Source organism: Balaenoptera physalus (assembly GCF_965194825.1).
Source record: "Balaenoptera physalus genome assembly, chromosome: 7".
Classification (NCBI taxonomy): domain Eukaryota; kingdom Metazoa; phylum Chordata; class Mammalia; order Artiodactyla; family Balaenopteridae; genus Balaenoptera; species Balaenoptera physalus.
Genome location: NC_138886.1, coordinates 45048996 through 45066351, shown reverse-complemented (window position 1 = coordinate 45066351; position 17356 = coordinate 45048996). Strand labels below are relative to the sequence as shown.

The window sequence follows — 17356 nt, the reverse complement described above, 5'->3', positions numbered from 1 at the left end:
ATCAATATTGTGAAAATGACTATACTACCCAAAGCAATCTATAGATTCAGTGCAATCCTTATCAAATTACCAATGGCATTTTTTACAGAACTAGAACAAAAAATCTTAAAATTTGTATGGAGACACAAAAGACCCCAAATAGCCAATGCAGTCTTGAGGGAAAAAAATGGAGTTGGAGGAATCAGACTCCCTGACTTCAGACTCTACTACAAAGCTATAATAATCAAGACAGTATGGTACTAGCACAAAAACAGAAATATAGATCAGTGGAATAGCATAGAAAACCCAGAGATAAACCCATGCACCTATGGTCAACTAATCTATGAGAAAGGAAGCAAGGATATACAATGGAGAAAACACAGTCTCTTCAATAAGTGGTGCTCAGAAAACTGGACAGCTACATGTAAAAGAATGAAATTAGAACACTCCCTAACACCATATACAAAAATAAACTCAAAATGGATTAGAGACTGAAATGTAAGACTGGACAGTATAAAACTCTTAGAGGAAAACATAGGAAGAACACTCTTTGACATAAATCACAGCAAGATTTTTTTTGATCCACCTCCTAGAGTAATGGAAATAAAAACAAAAATAAACAAATGGGACCTAATGAAACGTAAAAGCTTTTGCAAAGCAAAGGAAACTACAAACAAGATGAAAAGACAACCCTCAGAATGGGAGAAAATATTTGCAAATGAATCAATGGACAAAGGATTAATCTCCAAAATATATAAACAGCTCATGCAGCTCAATATTAAAAAAACAAACAACCCAATCAAAAAATGGGCAGAAAACCTAAATAGACATTCCTCCAAAGAAGACATACAGATGGCCAAGAAGCACATGAAAAGCTGCTCAACATCACTAATTATTAGAGAAATGCAAATCTAAACTATAATGAGGTATCACCTCACACCAGTTAGAATGGGCATCATCAGAAAATCTAGAAACAACAAATGCTGGAGAGGGTGTGGAGAAAAGGGGAACCTCTTGCACTGTTGGTGGGAATGTAAATGGATACAGCCACTAGGGAGAACAGTATGGAGGTTCCTTAAAAAACTAAAAATAGAATTACCATATGACCCAGCAATCCCACTACTGGGCAAATACCCAGAGAAAACCATAATTTAAAAAGACACATGCACCCCAATGTTCATTGCAGCTCTTTTTACAATAGCCAGGTCATGGAAGCAACCTGAATGCCAATCGACAGATGAATGGATAAAGAAGATGTGGGGCTCCCCTGGTGGCACAGTGGTTGAGAATCTGCCTGCCAATGCAGGGGACACGGGTTCGAGCCCTGGTCTGGGAAGATCCCACATGCCGCGGAGCGACTGGGCCCATGAGCCACAGCTACTGGGTCTGCGCATCTGGAGCCCATGCTCCGCAACAAGAGAGGCTGCGATAGTGAGAGGCCCGCGCACCGCGATGAAGAGTGGCCCCTGCTGTCCGCAACTAGAGAAAGCCCTCACACAGAAACGAAGACCCAACACAGCCAAAAATAAATAAATAAATTAATTAAAAAAAAAAAAAGAAGATGTGGTACATATATACAATGGAATATTACTCAGCCATAAAAAGGAATGAAATTGGGTCATTTGTAGAGACGTGGATGGATCTAGAGTCTGTCATACAGAGTGAAATAAGTCAGAAAGAGAAAAACAAATATCATATATTAACGCATATGTGTGAAACCTAGAGAAATGGTGCAGATGAACCGGTTTGCAGGGCAGAAATAGAGACACAGATGTAGAGAACAAACGTATGGACACCAAGGGGGGAAAGTGGGGCGGGGGGTGTGGTGGTGGTGGGATGAATTGGGAGATTGGGATTGACATGTATTCACTAATATGTATAAAAGAGATAACTAATAAGAACCTGCTGTATAGGAAATAAATTAAATTTAATTTAAAAAATAATCTTAATACTGAAGGAGATTAAGAAAAATCCTCATGTGAAATGTTAGATGCACATCAAAAGGAAGGATTGTTAATTAATGCAAAATATAGATGCAACTTCAGAGAAATATATAAACATAGAACGGTTTATCTGTCTTACCTGATTAAATTCTGACAAACCTGGCATCCTGCAGTACATCTAAATTAAAGAAATAAAACCACTGTTAGTTTATTAATATATTTGAAAACATATTTAATGCTTATACAGTAAATATCTGTTAATCTTCCATAATCTGGAAATCAGGGTTTACTGAGTACTCATACATCACCTCCCAAATATTCCCATATGTCATTTACCATATATAATTACACTGCAGCAACTATGATCTAATTAACAGAATACTGAGTTTGGAACCAAAATACCTGGATTTAAATCTCAATGATTTAACAATTCCTCTAAGCCCCAGTTTTCACATCTGAAAATAATATCTGACCCATACAGTTATTAAAAGGATTAAGGGTGATAATATATGTAAAGTGTCTTACAGTATCTGGTACATTGCAGGATGTATAATAATGGTGGCTATTATTATTACACTATGAAGATAACACAGAATTCTTGAGAATTAAGTAAGAAAACATACGTATACAATTTTAAAACCCTAAAACACTATCAAACTGAGGAACAGTTGGTATGATTATAATAATTATCTTATTAATATATTTTTTATGATTCAAAAAAGCCTTCTGGATTTGGGAGTTAGCATTATGATCATCAATGATCATATTTTAAGTGTGAAGAAGTTTTAACTAGAAGAGAAATCTAGGTAAAATAATGGAAGAAAAGGTAGTGTTCATAGAATCAATCATTCTAAATTATTCAGAGACGAATATTCAGGCCTTTCACTTCTTCCTGTCCCCAGCCTTTTAGAAATCTTTTTTCTCAGAAGCTTCACTTCAGCAAGTTCCAAATGAGAAAGAAAAAGACGTTGTAATCAAGTCTATCAGATTTGTTTCTTATTAGGAGCTACAAAAAGAATCAGTAAAAGACAAACCTTTATCTTAATTTAAAATAGTGAACTACCACTCTTTTGCTGTGCACCGTAAGGAAGAAAACTGCAAGAAAGCCACAGTTTTGAAAATCTTACTAGGATCTAAGAAAAAGGCTGGCATGGAAGGAATAGCCATAGTCATCCATCCATTTTTTACAATTACCAAATAAGAGAGACTGCTTTTTTCCCATAAAAAGTAGTATATCTTTGACCATTCATGGAATTATGATCACTGATACTCTTCTTGAGTCTGTGGGCTAATGACCTATAGTTTACCACTTTTCATGAGGTTCAAGGTGACTGTGAAGATGATTTTCCATTTACAGAGCAGTGGAAGCCACCTGAGCTCAATGTGCCTTCTACTGCAGCCACTATCGTATTACAAAATCTCATAAAAGATGAAGGGAAAAAACAAGGTTACCCTGCCTTTTTATTCTGTAAACATTTTATAAGCAGGTAAAATGAGGATTTCCAATCACGGGGCTTACAAGCCACAGGTAACTCAAAGAGGGTGGGACTAGTAAATATTTAACAAAGGCAAAGAACACTATTTTAGTCATCATTCCCAAAGAACTAGAATTTCAGTGGCCTCACCATGCTACCTTTCATGAGCATACAGCTGTGATTTCTAAACTTCAAATGAATGTAAGGCCAAATGCTCAGCAGAACCTAAAAATAGAGTGGTCCCCCTAATTAAAATACTGCTCTCCTATTTTCCTTTCCTTTTAATTCTTTTCCCCCAGGGCAATGCTACCCAATCTTAATTTCATGGACCCGATTACCCTGGGGAATTTTCCATAGACCTCTCTTCCTCTATCTTTCACTGGCTGCTGTTTTGAACTTTGTTCTGCAAGTGGAACTTCCAAAGGGTTGTCAAGAACTCAGAATAATCAAACTCAAATCATTCCATTCTGCTGCCCATTATCTGTTCAAGCAAAAAGCCTGCAGGAGGAAAAAATTAACTGTTTGCATAATCTGAGCATGGAGTCCTGAAATATCCCAGTTACTATATTCACAGACACTTGGGGATAAGGAAGTCACACTATTTTGAATATTCAGTACTCAAAAGTTGTAAATTTTTTATCCAAACCCGGTGGAATGGATGTAGCACTAGATATTTCCCTGGTATCTATCCCCCCAGGAAGAGGAACAGGAGCATTACAGATAAAACAGCAGAGTGAAATCTACCACAATATTAACAGTGGCTCCATCAGGGTAAACAAGTCATATCTCTAAATTTCAGTAAACAGTCCTCCAAGTACTGTTGCTTTAAAAAGAAAAATGTAATTAAAAATTGTACCTGTGAGGGTCTTTTGAGCTGGGTATGATTTTGTTACATTCTCTCTTGTCGAACACTCCTTCAATCCAGGATTTCTGGGACTGAATAGAAAAATGTCATTATTTTCATAGTCTCATTAAATGAGAACACAGTATAACCACAGTAGTCCAGGTAGGCAAGATATACTTAAATATAATAGACCCTAATTAAAATGCCAAGACCAGCCCCAAACCCCTAAGCATTTATTGGCTTCTATTACAGACAACATAGACACAAATAAGCCAACGTGAACACAAAAATATTCACAAAGTTAATTGGTCCACAATTTCATTTTAAGTGAAAGATCCCTAAATGCACAAAACTCTACCAAGGAAGTAAAGATATAGCGGAAGCATTCTCTTAATTCTGCCAAAAGTCACTTTTAAATCTTGTACCATAACCCTATAGAGTGAATATTAAGCTCTCAAACTTCAGAATTCTCACTTATAAAATCCCACTTTGGCTAAGATTTGACAGGAAGCTGGAAGGAGTGTCAGAGGAGAGATGTAACCTCAGCAAGATTCTGTAAAAGAGTTCAATCTAAAACTAATCTGGAGGATATGGAATGGAGAATATCACACGTGTGCCCTCAGAAGGGAACTTAACTGAGAAACTGATTTCCCATAAATGCCTGATTCACAGAAGACGAGACTTATTTCCTGACCAATAACCACATGCCAAGAATCTCTCTCCATCCTCAAGACAATGAATTTACTGCTTAGACACTGGCTGGACGTCCCCCTCTTTGCACTCCCTGCCCCAAACCCTCAACAGACTCGCCTGTAGCTTGCTACAGCATGCATGTCCCAAATTGCAATTCCTCTGCTATTCCTGAATAAACTCAATTTCTGATCATTCAAGCTTGCCTCAGTTTACCTCTTTATTTAGGGTGACAATTTGATACACATTGTATAAGCATGGCTTACCATTGGCTGAATTTCAAAATATCTGAATTCATTCAACAAATATTTTAAAATAGGCCTCCATATGGCATGCTGGGAATTCTATGGCAAATAAGACAAAGTTCTTACTCTGAAGGAACTTAGAATAAAAAGAAGGAAACGGATAACAAATTGATATCATTAAACTTTATGTGTAACATTTACCTATTAAAAATGGCTCCAGGGACTTCCACGGTGGTCCAGTGGGTAAGACTCCACACTCGCAATGCAAGGGGCCCAGGTTCAATCCCTGGTTAGGGAACCAGATCCTGCATGCGTGCTGCAACTGAGAGTCCGCATGCCACAACTGAGTCCGCATGCCGCAACTAAGACCCGGCGCAGCCATAATTAATTAATTAATTTTTAAAAAACAGCTCCAAAAAGGGTCCCTAATTTAGGAGCCTATGTATACAAATTAAGCAAGCTGTGCTCAACCACTCCCTTCTTTTAAAAGGCTAGACAGCTGAGTCTAGTAGAACTATGTGGGCAAATTACTTTCTTCAGGCCTGTTTTCCCATCTATTAAAAAGGAGATAATAATAACAGTAATACCTCATTGGGCTACTGAAAGGAATTAAGGCTTAGATTTCTCCCTGGGACTTGCTCGGGCTCAGTAAAGCTTAGTTATTATTATTGGTAATATCAGAGGTAAAAATTAGCTTTTTGGTTGGTAGCATGGGAACTTAACTTTGATGTATTTTTTTCATAGAAAAATACTTCCTGACCTCCAAATCTCCCTCCTAGAACCTCTCATATTACAAACAAATGACTTTTATGGGTCCATTTTCCCCCACTAGACTCCAGCTCCTACAGGCCCCATGCCAGTCATTTCTGTTGCCCCAGGGCCCAACCCAATGATTGTTGAATGAGCAACAAAATGAACACACTTAAAATAGAACTTCAAGAATCCATGTATACAATTTTCTCTCCAAGGGTGTAAACAGGAAACCTGTGCCATAACAAGAACATGGAAACTTTCCTCCTGCAACTCCCATATCTTATCTCAAAACTACAGGAAAAGAAAAGCAGGCTTAATTTGCAAGTGTTTCAAACAATTCTCAATTTAGAACTTTACTTTTTCCCTCTACCTCATAATGGTAGCCTTTGCAATATACTCTTCAGCACATATGGAAGAGGTCCCCCCGTGTTCAGTTCAACAGAGAACTATTAGGAACCATACGTTTGTTAGCTCTGATTCAATAGCCCAAATCTATTAAGGCCAAATACTCAACATGTGTTTGCCACTTGGAGCAGCACACTGTCGTTGACGGCAGAGAATATGTCATTTCTGCAACTATCATGACAGTCTTTACAGACTGGGTGTTTTTTATACACTGGGGCAGGAGAGTTGTGTTTTAACTGTGGTTGTTATTTGGGGAAGGGAAAGGCAGAGGATAAAGAAGGGAAATAGTGTTGGTCTCAGGCTGTGTTGGCACAAACAGTTTGCCTTACCCTAAAATATAATCAGATTTTACATACAAGCCCAGGACTGGGGAATAGCAAAGAAATGTCCAAAGACTAATCCTCTAATGGTAGCTATACATGAATTAATTCCTGATGTCACTGAAAGTATTTCTACACTGGGGCTTTTTAGGGTTTCCAGATAACAGAGTCTTTCTCAGGGGAATCTCTGAGAAGGAATAGTCTTACAGGCATTCCTTGATTTAAAAAAAAAAAAAAATCCTTCTAAATGTGCATGGATTTTTTTTTAACAGGGGACTGTGTGATTGGGGGTTGAAGGGCACACAGGTAACAAGTAATTTATTTTCTTTTTTAAAACTTTTTCATACTTAAAAAAAAATCTAACATTTAAAAAATACTTTTCCAGGTGAAACTACTTCCTTTTTATAGCCCCCACTCTATCTTATATACATCGCAGCACTCACAATGCTTAACTGCACCTATTCAGTTGTTTTTTTCTTAACATTATTGTAATCTACTTCAAGATAAGCATTAGTTTATTTATCATGGAATCTATAGCATGCAGGGAAGCACCAGGATGGATCAAATAGAGAAAATATTTTCAGACTCCAGACTGACATTTTTTATTTTCTCTATACAGTCCCTCCCTTGGAGCAAGGACCTCTTCAAACTGAGTGCCAGGCAGATGGATTTCCACAGCGCACGATCTGTTGGCTGGGGAAACTCATCAGTGCAAAGCCAGCCTGTATACTTCAAAGACTCAGCTCAGGGTCTCCTACAGGGTTTTGCCCACAATCTGAGGGATACCTTGGGGGACTCACTTGATCCAAGATTAAGAGTCTCAGGCAAAGGGCATCCAAACCTAAAATAACCCAAACCCAAGGATCTGGCTCACCAACACTGCCACAAGTTGACCTCACTGGTTTTCCAGTAAATAATCTTTCCAGAAGGCAGCATTTAGGAGTACTTCATAAAGAACACAAAATAACCTTACATGTTTCCTTCTCTTTGGGTAGTTAGAGGTAAGCACTATTTGCTGGTAATGATTTCTTTTTTCTTTTTTCTTTTTTTTTCTCTTGTAACATCTTTAATAGAATGTCAACTAAATAACTCACAATTCCCTAAAATGCCACTTCTTCTGTTTAGGTGAGAAATTTATATGAAATGTTCATATACTGCCTTGTTGAGCAAAAGCATTTAGAACTTCAGAATGACTGTTTAGATTATATAAACTCATGAGTACATGAGTAAAACATTTATGAATTCTCCACAGAGCCTAATGGGGAATTAGAAGAACTCAACAGTGACCTACTTAGTAGAGCATATCATGAAAGTTCAAACTAAAATGTCATACCCCATCCCTCAACTCCCCAGATTGGTGGAAGCCCTCTTTATGTTCGTCCAAAATCACAATTTCAAATGGCAATGAGAAGACATCCTTTCCTCTGTTTGTCACACATGCTTCAGCCTTATTCAGTATCCTAGGGAATTAAACTTGCAAACAAGATGTTTATAATTTCAGATCATGTGAAATCATTTTGATAAGAAGGGAAAAGGAAATGGGAGGTTTCCCTTAAGGGTGTTCTTTACAACTGCCCGTGGAAAGTGAAATACAGAGTTTAACTGAATGCTGGGCCTATTTGTTGTATAACCACTCTAATCTATTAAGGTTTCCAAGTTAGATATACTCAATTTCCAATTTCCACCCAGCAAAATATCCACAAATATGTTATCCAAGTACACACATGGTCTTCATTTATGCTACAAATATCTTGTTAAATTATCCAAAACTTTACTAGGACTACATCCAAGTGAACTACATAGTCTAAAAAACAATTTCTTGGAGTGAAGCTTCACTATTAGTGGAGCTATACTCAAATAACTGACTTTTAGAAAACCCACCATCCTCTGAGACAATAAAGCCTTTATTAGGAATTACAGGTTAAAGGCAATTTCATTTATGTCATCCACAGTAAGGTTTATTTATACAATGAAGACTACTTGTTTCATTTTCTAAGTGTAACACGGCAGAAAGAACAATGCTTCTTGAAATTCCATGCAGACACATACCACATATTTAACTTGGACAAATTCAAAATCTTTGCTAAAAGACTGAGAGAGGGCTTATCATATTGAGTGAAGTCAGTCAGACAAAGACAAATATTATATGATATCACTTATATGGAGAATCTAAAAAAGATACAAATGAATTTTTTTACAAAATACAAATAGACTAACAGGCATAGAAAACAAACTTACGGTTACCAAAGGGGATAGCGGGGGGATGGGGAGAGGTGGGGAGGGATAAATTAGGAGTTTGGGATTAACAGACACACACTACTATATATAAAATAGGTAAATAACAAGGACCTACTATATAGCACAGGGAACTGTACTCAATATCTTGTAATAATCTATAATGGAAAAGAATCTGAAAAAGAATACATGCATATATGTATATATGTGTGTGTATATATATATATATATATATATATATATAGCTAAATCACTTTGCTGTACACTTGAAACTAATACAGCATTGTAAACTAACTATACTTCAATTTTTAAAAAGTGGAAAATAAAAAAGAATGAAAGAGGACTAGAAGAAGAAAGGTGAGAAGAAGATATAAAAGGTTGAAGTATGGGCAATATCAATGCCATTCCACATTCAGGAGTACAGTATGCCCAAGAGCAGCAGTTCTCAAACTTTTGGGGTTTAGGACTCCTTCACAGTCATTAAATTTACCAAGGACCTCCAGAAAGCTTTCACTTATAGAGTATAGCTACCAATATTTATGTATTCAAAATTAGAACTGGGACTTTTTAAAGTATTTACCCATTAGATAATTTTAAAATAATTATGGTAAACCTATTACATGTTAAAATAAATAACATATTTTTCATGAAAAATATTTTTAAAAGGTTTATGAGAAGAGCATTGTATTTTTGTCTGGCTTAAGACAGCTGGATTCTCATATCTGCTTCTGCATTCAATCTGTTACAAAGTGTTTTTGGTTGAAGTATATAAAAAGAATTGGCCTCACATAGACATGGAGTTGGAAAAAGGAAATAGTATTTTAACAGCGTTTTTAGATATTATGGATTTGTCATGTAACCTCAGGAAAACTCCACTGTATGCTCATGATAGAATGAGTAAAACAGGGAAATAATGTACCATTATAAAAATAATTTTGGGGGACTTCCCTGGTGGCACAGTTGTTAAGAATCCACCTGCCAGTGCAGGGGACACAGGTTTGATCCCTGGTCCAGGAAGATCCCACATGCCGCGGAGCAACTAAGCCCGTGAGCCACAGCTGTGAGCCTGCGCTCTAGAGCCCGCGAGCCACAACTACTGAGCCCACGTTCCTAGAGGCTGTGCTCCTCAACAAGAGAAGCCACCGCAATGAGAAGCCCTCGCACGGCAACGAAGAGTAGCACCACTCACCGCAACTAGAGAAAGCCCACGCACAGCAACGAGGACCCAATGCAGCCAAAAAAAACCCAATAATAATAATTTGGGGACTTCCCTGGTGGTCCAGTGGGTAAGTCTCCACACTCCCAATGCAGGGGGCCTGGGTTTGATCCCTGGTTGGGGAACTAGATCCCGCATGCATGCCGCAACTAAGAGTCCACGTGCTGCAACTGAGTCTGCGTGACGCAACTAAGAAGTCTGCATGCTGCAACGAAGATCCTGCGTGCCGCAACTAAGACCCAGCACAGCCAAAAATAAATAAATAAATAAATATTTTTTAAAAAGTAATAATTTTGATTTTGAGGACCTTTGAAAGGGTCTCAAAGATCCCAAGGAGTCCCCGGGGATACCACACATGAAAGACCACTGCCCCAAAGTGACCTCATAGGCACTAGGGTTGAGTGTGAGTGAGAGACAGGACCTACTGTTTCCTGGTTGGTCTCAGGTCCCACATGCATGTCTTAAGTCTGCCTATCTCATCTCAGTGATTGCACTGTAGTATTTCAACATCCCCTATTTAATCTGGTGCTCAACTGAAGAAAGTTCCAACATAGAGAAAAAGCAATTAGAGACCAAATCTTCACGTACTTCTCTTTCTAAGCAATGTAAGGGACTTTTGAAGGATAATTTTGACTGCATTCATTTTTAATTTAACAGCTGACTTTAGTGCCTACCACATCCCTCCTCCCAAAGATGTCATTGAAGCATGATAAGTGTGGTTATCAGCCCTCCAGAACCCATAGGCAGCACATATTCTATCAGTTTACCCATTCTTCCTTTAAAATATTGATATCGGGCTTCCCTGGTGGCGCAGTGGTTGAGAATCTGCCTGCCAATGCAGGGGACACGGGTTCGAGCCCTGGTCTGGGAAGATCCCACATGCCGCGGAGCAACTAGGCCCGTGAGCCACAATTACTGAGCCTGCGCGTCTGTAGTCTGTGCCCCGCAACAAGAGAGGCCGCGATAGTGAAAGGCCCGCGCACTGCGATGAAGAGTGGCCCCCGCTTGCCGCAACTAGAGAAAGCCTTCGCACGAAACGAAGACCCAACACAGCCAAAAATAAATAAATAAATAAATAAATAATCCTTCCCTCTACTTTAAAAAAAAAAAAAAATTTGATACCGCCAAGAATACTAGCTTCATTCATTCATTCATTCATTCAAAATACTTTGATGGGCATATCATATGATTGTAATAAAAATAAATAAATAAAATTGTGTCCCAAAGACCAACACCAAAAGAGAAGAAACTATGTTTACTAATAGATACCAAGTATGGCACAAGAGCAAGCTGTGGGACTCCTTGGAAGTAGAAATCCCTTCTGTCTGCCAGTATTTGGGGAGTCTTCATGGAGGACACAAAACTTAGGAAAGTCCTTGAAAGATGACAAAGGTTTTTTGAAAGGTGGTTGATGAAATTCGGTGGTGGTTAGAAATGCAGAGATTTAGGCCTGGGGGAGGATTCAGAGGACAACGATGTTAAGGTATGGCAAAAGCCACAAAGTCACTGGGGAGCAGAGAACAGAGAAGGTAAAAGAGCCAGGAACCTCTGGGAGCATCTAAGCATAGCGTGTAGAAGAGTTCAGGGAATAAAAACAGAGAGTTACTAATCAGGATGGTAACATGATACCTGAAGATAAGAAGGGAGAAAGTTTTTCTCTTTAATAAAAATGTTTGCATTATTACAAAAATAGGTAGTTTCAAAGAAAAACTGAGAAGTGTTTAATATTGAAAACAAAGTAAGGAGGACAATTTTTGTCCATGACAAACAAATAGATTGAGAGAGAGTCAGGAAATAGTTTGTAAAACAGAGAAGAAAGCTAGCGTAAGATATCCTTGGGAGAAAGAAATAAAAACAGCCACTAGATCAACAAAGTAAAGCAAAAGCCAATGTTAACGTAGACTTTCATATATGCCAAGGGCTGGGCTAAATGCTTTACACGCTAGCTAAAGTAATATTCACAACTGTGAGATAAATACAGTGATTATCACCTCTACAGAGGAGGAGCAGTTTCTATCAAATACCAGCACCAGCATTCTTTTACACTATGTTCAATAGGCAAAGTTGAAAGAAAGTTTATCTTACGTTAAGAAAGTTTGAACCTTGTATGTAGATAAAGGAGACTGAAGATGCAAGACAGAGTAAAGATGACTTGAGACTCTGGGGGTGGGGAGCAGGGGAAAAAAATGGTATGAATAGCCAAGGAGGAAGGCTCAGCCTTGAAGAAAATGCTTCCTCTTCTGACAGACGCAAGGAGTGGAGTGGCAAACTTTCCCTTCTTGGTAATTTTGCCCCAGACCCTATAATCAATGTTCTATAGAAAGTCATAGACCATTTAGCTCTGATGGCTGCAAATCTCAGCATTCTCCTTTGCTCATCTTAACCAGAGAGAAAGGAAGGCAGGAGATACACGTGCAGTCACAGTGCCCCTTTCTATTACCAGCTCTCTACAGTACAACATCAGTACAGTACAGTATGTATTCCATGAACCACAAAGCATATGAAATGCTCTCTCCGTAGAGGATCCACCAAACTTAAAAGATAGACGGGGAACACCAATAGTATCCCACTGATCACCCTATGGAGAAACCGCCACACAATTTTCCAGGAATGTCCCTCATATACTGACCAAAAAATGTGTGCTCCAGGTTACGAGGGTCTGCAGACAACTAAACAGAGGGAATAGGAATTTACAGTAAAAAATAAGAGTAAATGTAATTGGAGATTAATGGGCAGTCAGGGCAAGGTATAGAGAAAGGAAAGGAAGCGGGGAGCAAGAGCAAGGTAAGTGTGTTTTCTTCTCTAGTCTGTAAGAAATCTCTATCAGCGAACTGGAGAAATACTGTTCTTCCTGGCTAATTCACCCCGGGGGTTGTTAAAATAATTTCCAGCCGTCCAGTTGTGCAGCTGTAAACTTTCATGAGCATTCCTTTAGCTACACTTAGGTACTCCACTTCCATTAAAAAAAATTAATTATAATTACTTTAGGTAAACATTTTACAACTGTGTGCCTAATTGCTACATAGCAAAAAACAAACAAAACAGATTTGCTATAATGTTATAATTGTTAAACTGCCACTCTTAGTTCTTTTACTCTAAGCCTGTACTCTATCATTCATGGAACATGTAAGCCAGGCCCCAGTAACTTTTTCTTAATAGGGAATTTTGCAAATGGTATAAAAGCCACCAGTACAACAGATAAGAAAGAAGAAAATGTTTTCTGCTCATACAAGCACATGGAAGTATTATGACTCTCCAGAACAGATAAACTATCCATTGTTTCCCTAAATATATTAAATCAAGGATCATCTTTGAGGATATCACACACTTGTTTCCACAGGATGCAATTTTGATAAATTCTTTTCCAAGAGTTTTCTACCGGTTATCAACTAAGAATATTCCCTCCCCTAAATCTTGTATATTAATATAAGATTTTAACCTTCATCTTTAGGATTTTTTAACTTAATTTTTTAAAAAATATCTTTGAGATGTTCAACTTAATTTAAAAGATAGAAATCATAAAGATTTTTATCTTAATTTAAGCTGAGAGATTTAGGGTAGGGTACAGATCAGGTTGGTTTTTCTTCTTTGTCTCAAAAAAAAAAAAAAAAAAATCACATCCAGAACAAACAATTCCCCTAAAATTCAAGGAGGAAAAAGATGTTTTAATGGAATGAGGGTAGTCCAGTAAGTTGAGAATCAGAAGTCTGTCAGTGGGGTACCAAGAATTCTGTAACAGTTGTTGGCAGATATGAAATTTCATTTGCTAGGAAAAAATTTCCCAACTTCTGTTTCTGGCTGTTATACTTGATTTTCAAAGTTCCAGTGTTGTTGTTTAGAAACTGACTGTACTTTTGATGCAATTCAGGAAGGAAAAGGGAACATAGCTACTGCACAATGCCTTTCTCTAAGTCATTGAGAAGCCAAACGACACAACAGGTTTTCATTTTCACTGGGTTTTGATTATTAAGACATTTCTTCTGCATTTAATTTCTTCTGCTATTTTAAGATGAGAAGAAATATACTCTATCCATAAGGAAGAGACCATGAAATGACCTAAAAAGGCAATTCTAAAAGAGTGATTAAACAAAAGAAAAGCAGCTTTTTTCTTTAAAGAATGTGTTGCTCAGATGCTCACCTATTTTGTGATTGACTGTATTATAAAGAAGAATGTTCTAGCTTAGTCACCTCCAGCTGCAAACTGAGGAAGACTCTCTCCCTTGACCAAACTTGAGTCAGGCTCTTTCTGACTTGAGTCCTCTTGCTAACTAGGACCCAAACTTGGGCTCTGTCCTTGGCCCATTTAGTCCATTTTTATCAAGAATCCTGCTGAGTTAATTTAGCAAAAATCTCCCATGCTTGCTATCTGATCACTCTACTCTGGCCCACCTTCAGCGAGAATCCTGTTGAGTTGGTTTAGCAAGAATCCCCCTAGCCCTTGATGTTTCCTCTTGACCCTTTTCCATCCACTGACCCCATCCTGCTCCTTGGCAATAAATCTCCACTTCCCTCGTATTTGGAGTTGAGCCTGATCTCTCTTCCCTCCTGCAAAACCCACATTGCAGTCATTTTTTCTTGACTGGTCTTCCTTGCTATTTTAACAATGTCATGAAAAAATTTTCTTTAACAAAATCCACACGCCACACACAGACACACGAATCATTATCTGTGGGTCAGAGAATAAAACTGACAAAATACTGGGATTCCAATAATTCTCAGAAACTCTCTCCTGGCCTGAACCTTACAGAGCTCTTCCCTTCATTTAAACTGAAATGAAAGACTCTGACATCAAGGAGACCCCACAGAGAAGGGCCTCAGAGGTCCTCCTCTGGGTAAATGGCTCCTATTCCTTCATCTATCACCCTGCTTTTCACACTCAGTATTTGCTGAACCCGAACACCAGCCAGCAAGATGCACTTTCCATCTGAAATGTCTCCACTGAAAGAGTTGTTTCTCAAAATGTGGTTTCTCTTTCAAAGGCAGTGGCTGTAAGGGACTTCCCTAGCGGTCCAGTGGTTAAGACTCCACACTTCCAATGCAGGAGACGTAGGTTCGATCCCTGGTGAGGGAACTAAGATCCCACAGGCCATGCAGTGTGGCCAAAAAAAAAAAAAAAGGTAGCATCTGTAAGCAGCTCAAGAAACCAAAACATGAGCCGGAGAGGCTTGCCTCTTTATTTCATCCAAGAACAAAGATCCAATCTGTAAAGACTTATGTCAATTCACTGACTCCCTCCTAGTTTGCCTTTCTTAAGGCTGTCTTAGGGAATTCCCTGGCGGTCCAGTGGTTAAGACTCCACGCTCTCACTGCCGAGAGGGCCTGGGTTCAATCCCTGGTTGGGGAACTAAGATCCTACAAGCCGTGCGGTATAGCCAAAAAAAAAAAAGACTGCCGTAAAGACTCTAGCTAATACTATAAAGCATTTAAATCTTAAGACTTTGGACCCTCTTTGTTTTAATCCAACAATGTCTACTCACTTGACCTGATCACAGAGCAAAACTGCCTACTTGGAAACTGAGTTTCTCTAGGCCAGATAAGGACAAAGATTGGGGGGTTTGTTTTTTGTTTGTTTGTTTTAAATCACTTTAAAGCAGACACTAACAGTGGTAACAAAGGTTAGACAGGATTAACTGATCCAGGCTAAGGATCTGTAAAGTACCCTCTGGACTTAAATCCTTCTGGGAGGAAAATTCTCTTTCCTAAGATTACAGATTCATTTTACAAAAAAACTCTTGGCTCTCTAAAAGATCAGTAGAGGAAAACTAATTTTTCCAGAAAGATGAAAGCTGTTTTCACATGCAAAGACCAACCTGCTCCACTATAAGCTAATAACCTGTTCTGTTCTATAAGATAATATAAATAGTGGGTAGCTTAGGCAGTTGGGTTACTGTAACAGAACACCATTGGCTGGGTGGCTTACACCACAAACATTTATTTCTCAACGTTCTAGAGGCTGGAAGTCCAAGATCAGGGTGCCCTCATGGTTGAGCTCTGGTGAGAACCCTCTTCCTGGTTTACAAAGGCCACCTTCCTACTGTATCGCCACATAGCAGAGAGCACTCATCTCTCCTGTGTTTCTTCTTAGAAGGACACTAATCCCATTCATGAGGGCTCCTCTCTCAAGACCTAATTACCTCCCAAAGGTTTCACCTCCAAATAGCATCACATTGTAGACTGGAACTTCAACATATGAACTTTGGGGGGGCACAAACATTTAGTCCACAGTAGCAACCTAAGAATTCATTCCGCACTTTCTATGCACCCACCTGCCCAACGCAAAGCACATTGTTTATACTAACTCTGCCCAAGAGCATGTGGGAAGTAGGTGCAGTTATTATCCGTTTTACAAATGAGGACTCGGAGTCAGAGAGGTTGAGTAATTTTTCCAAGAACACAATAGCTCATAAAAATAACACTAGGATTCAAACATAGGCAGTCAGATTCAAGTTCATGCCCTTAACAACTTCATTTCACCATCATTTACCCCCAGAATTTGCACCTGTATTAATCCTTGAAGCTGAATAGTGTTTTAGAGTTTACAAATCACATTCCTGAACATCTGATCCTCATACAAATCCCATGAGGTCCTTAATAGATAATAATGAGTGAGATCAAGCATATGAAGTGCCCAGAAAAATCTCCACTTTATACCACATCCTCTGTGGGTATCCTCAGACCCATAGAGAGATATCAAGAGGGTCAGGAATCCCTAGAAACTGTATAACAACTTTTGTGTGGATATGAAGATGGGCATTTCTCATAAGAAAATCTCAAGAGCTGGATCAAAAATAAGTGCCACACAAAGGGTCTGAATACACTCTTCTCCAAAGAAGGTATACAAATGACCAGTGAACACAGGAAAAGATTCTCAACATCATTAGTCATTAATCATTTAGATGCAAATCTAAACCACAATGAGATACCTCTTCACACCTACTATGGCTATAATCAAAAGTTCAGACAATACAAAGTATTGGCTAGGATGGGGAGAAACTGGAACTCTCATAGATTGCTGGTGGGAATGTAAAATGGTGCAGCTGCTGTGGAAAACTGTCTGGAGGTCCCTCAAAAGGCTAAACATAGAATTACCATATGATCCAGCAAGTCCATTTCTAGGTGTCTACCCAAGAGAAGTGAAAACATATGTCCACACAAAAACCTGTACACAAATGTTCATAGCAGTACAGACAAAGAAGCAAAAACAACAAAAATATCCATCAACTGATGAACGGACAAATAAGATGTGAGGTA

General features: G+C 38.6%; 1 protein-coding gene across 4 annotated transcripts in view; it reads right to left on the bottom strand.

Annotated features, from left to right (window-relative positions):
- TRPM6 (transient receptor potential cation channel subfamily M member 6) overlaps positions 1-17356 on the bottom strand; it is a 209006-nt gene that overhangs the window by 115314 nt on the left and 76336 nt on the right. For all 4 annotated transcript variants that reach the window (XM_082470799.1, XM_082470801.1, XM_082470798.1 and 1 more), the window contains 2 exons: positions 4254-4333; positions 2062-2100 (listed from right to left, as the gene is read on the bottom strand). In XM_082470799.1, the coding sequence (XP_082326925.1) occupies positions 2062-2100; positions 4254-4333 (119 nt within the window). The remainder of the gene's footprint in view (positions 1-2061; positions 2101-4253; positions 4334-17356) is intronic.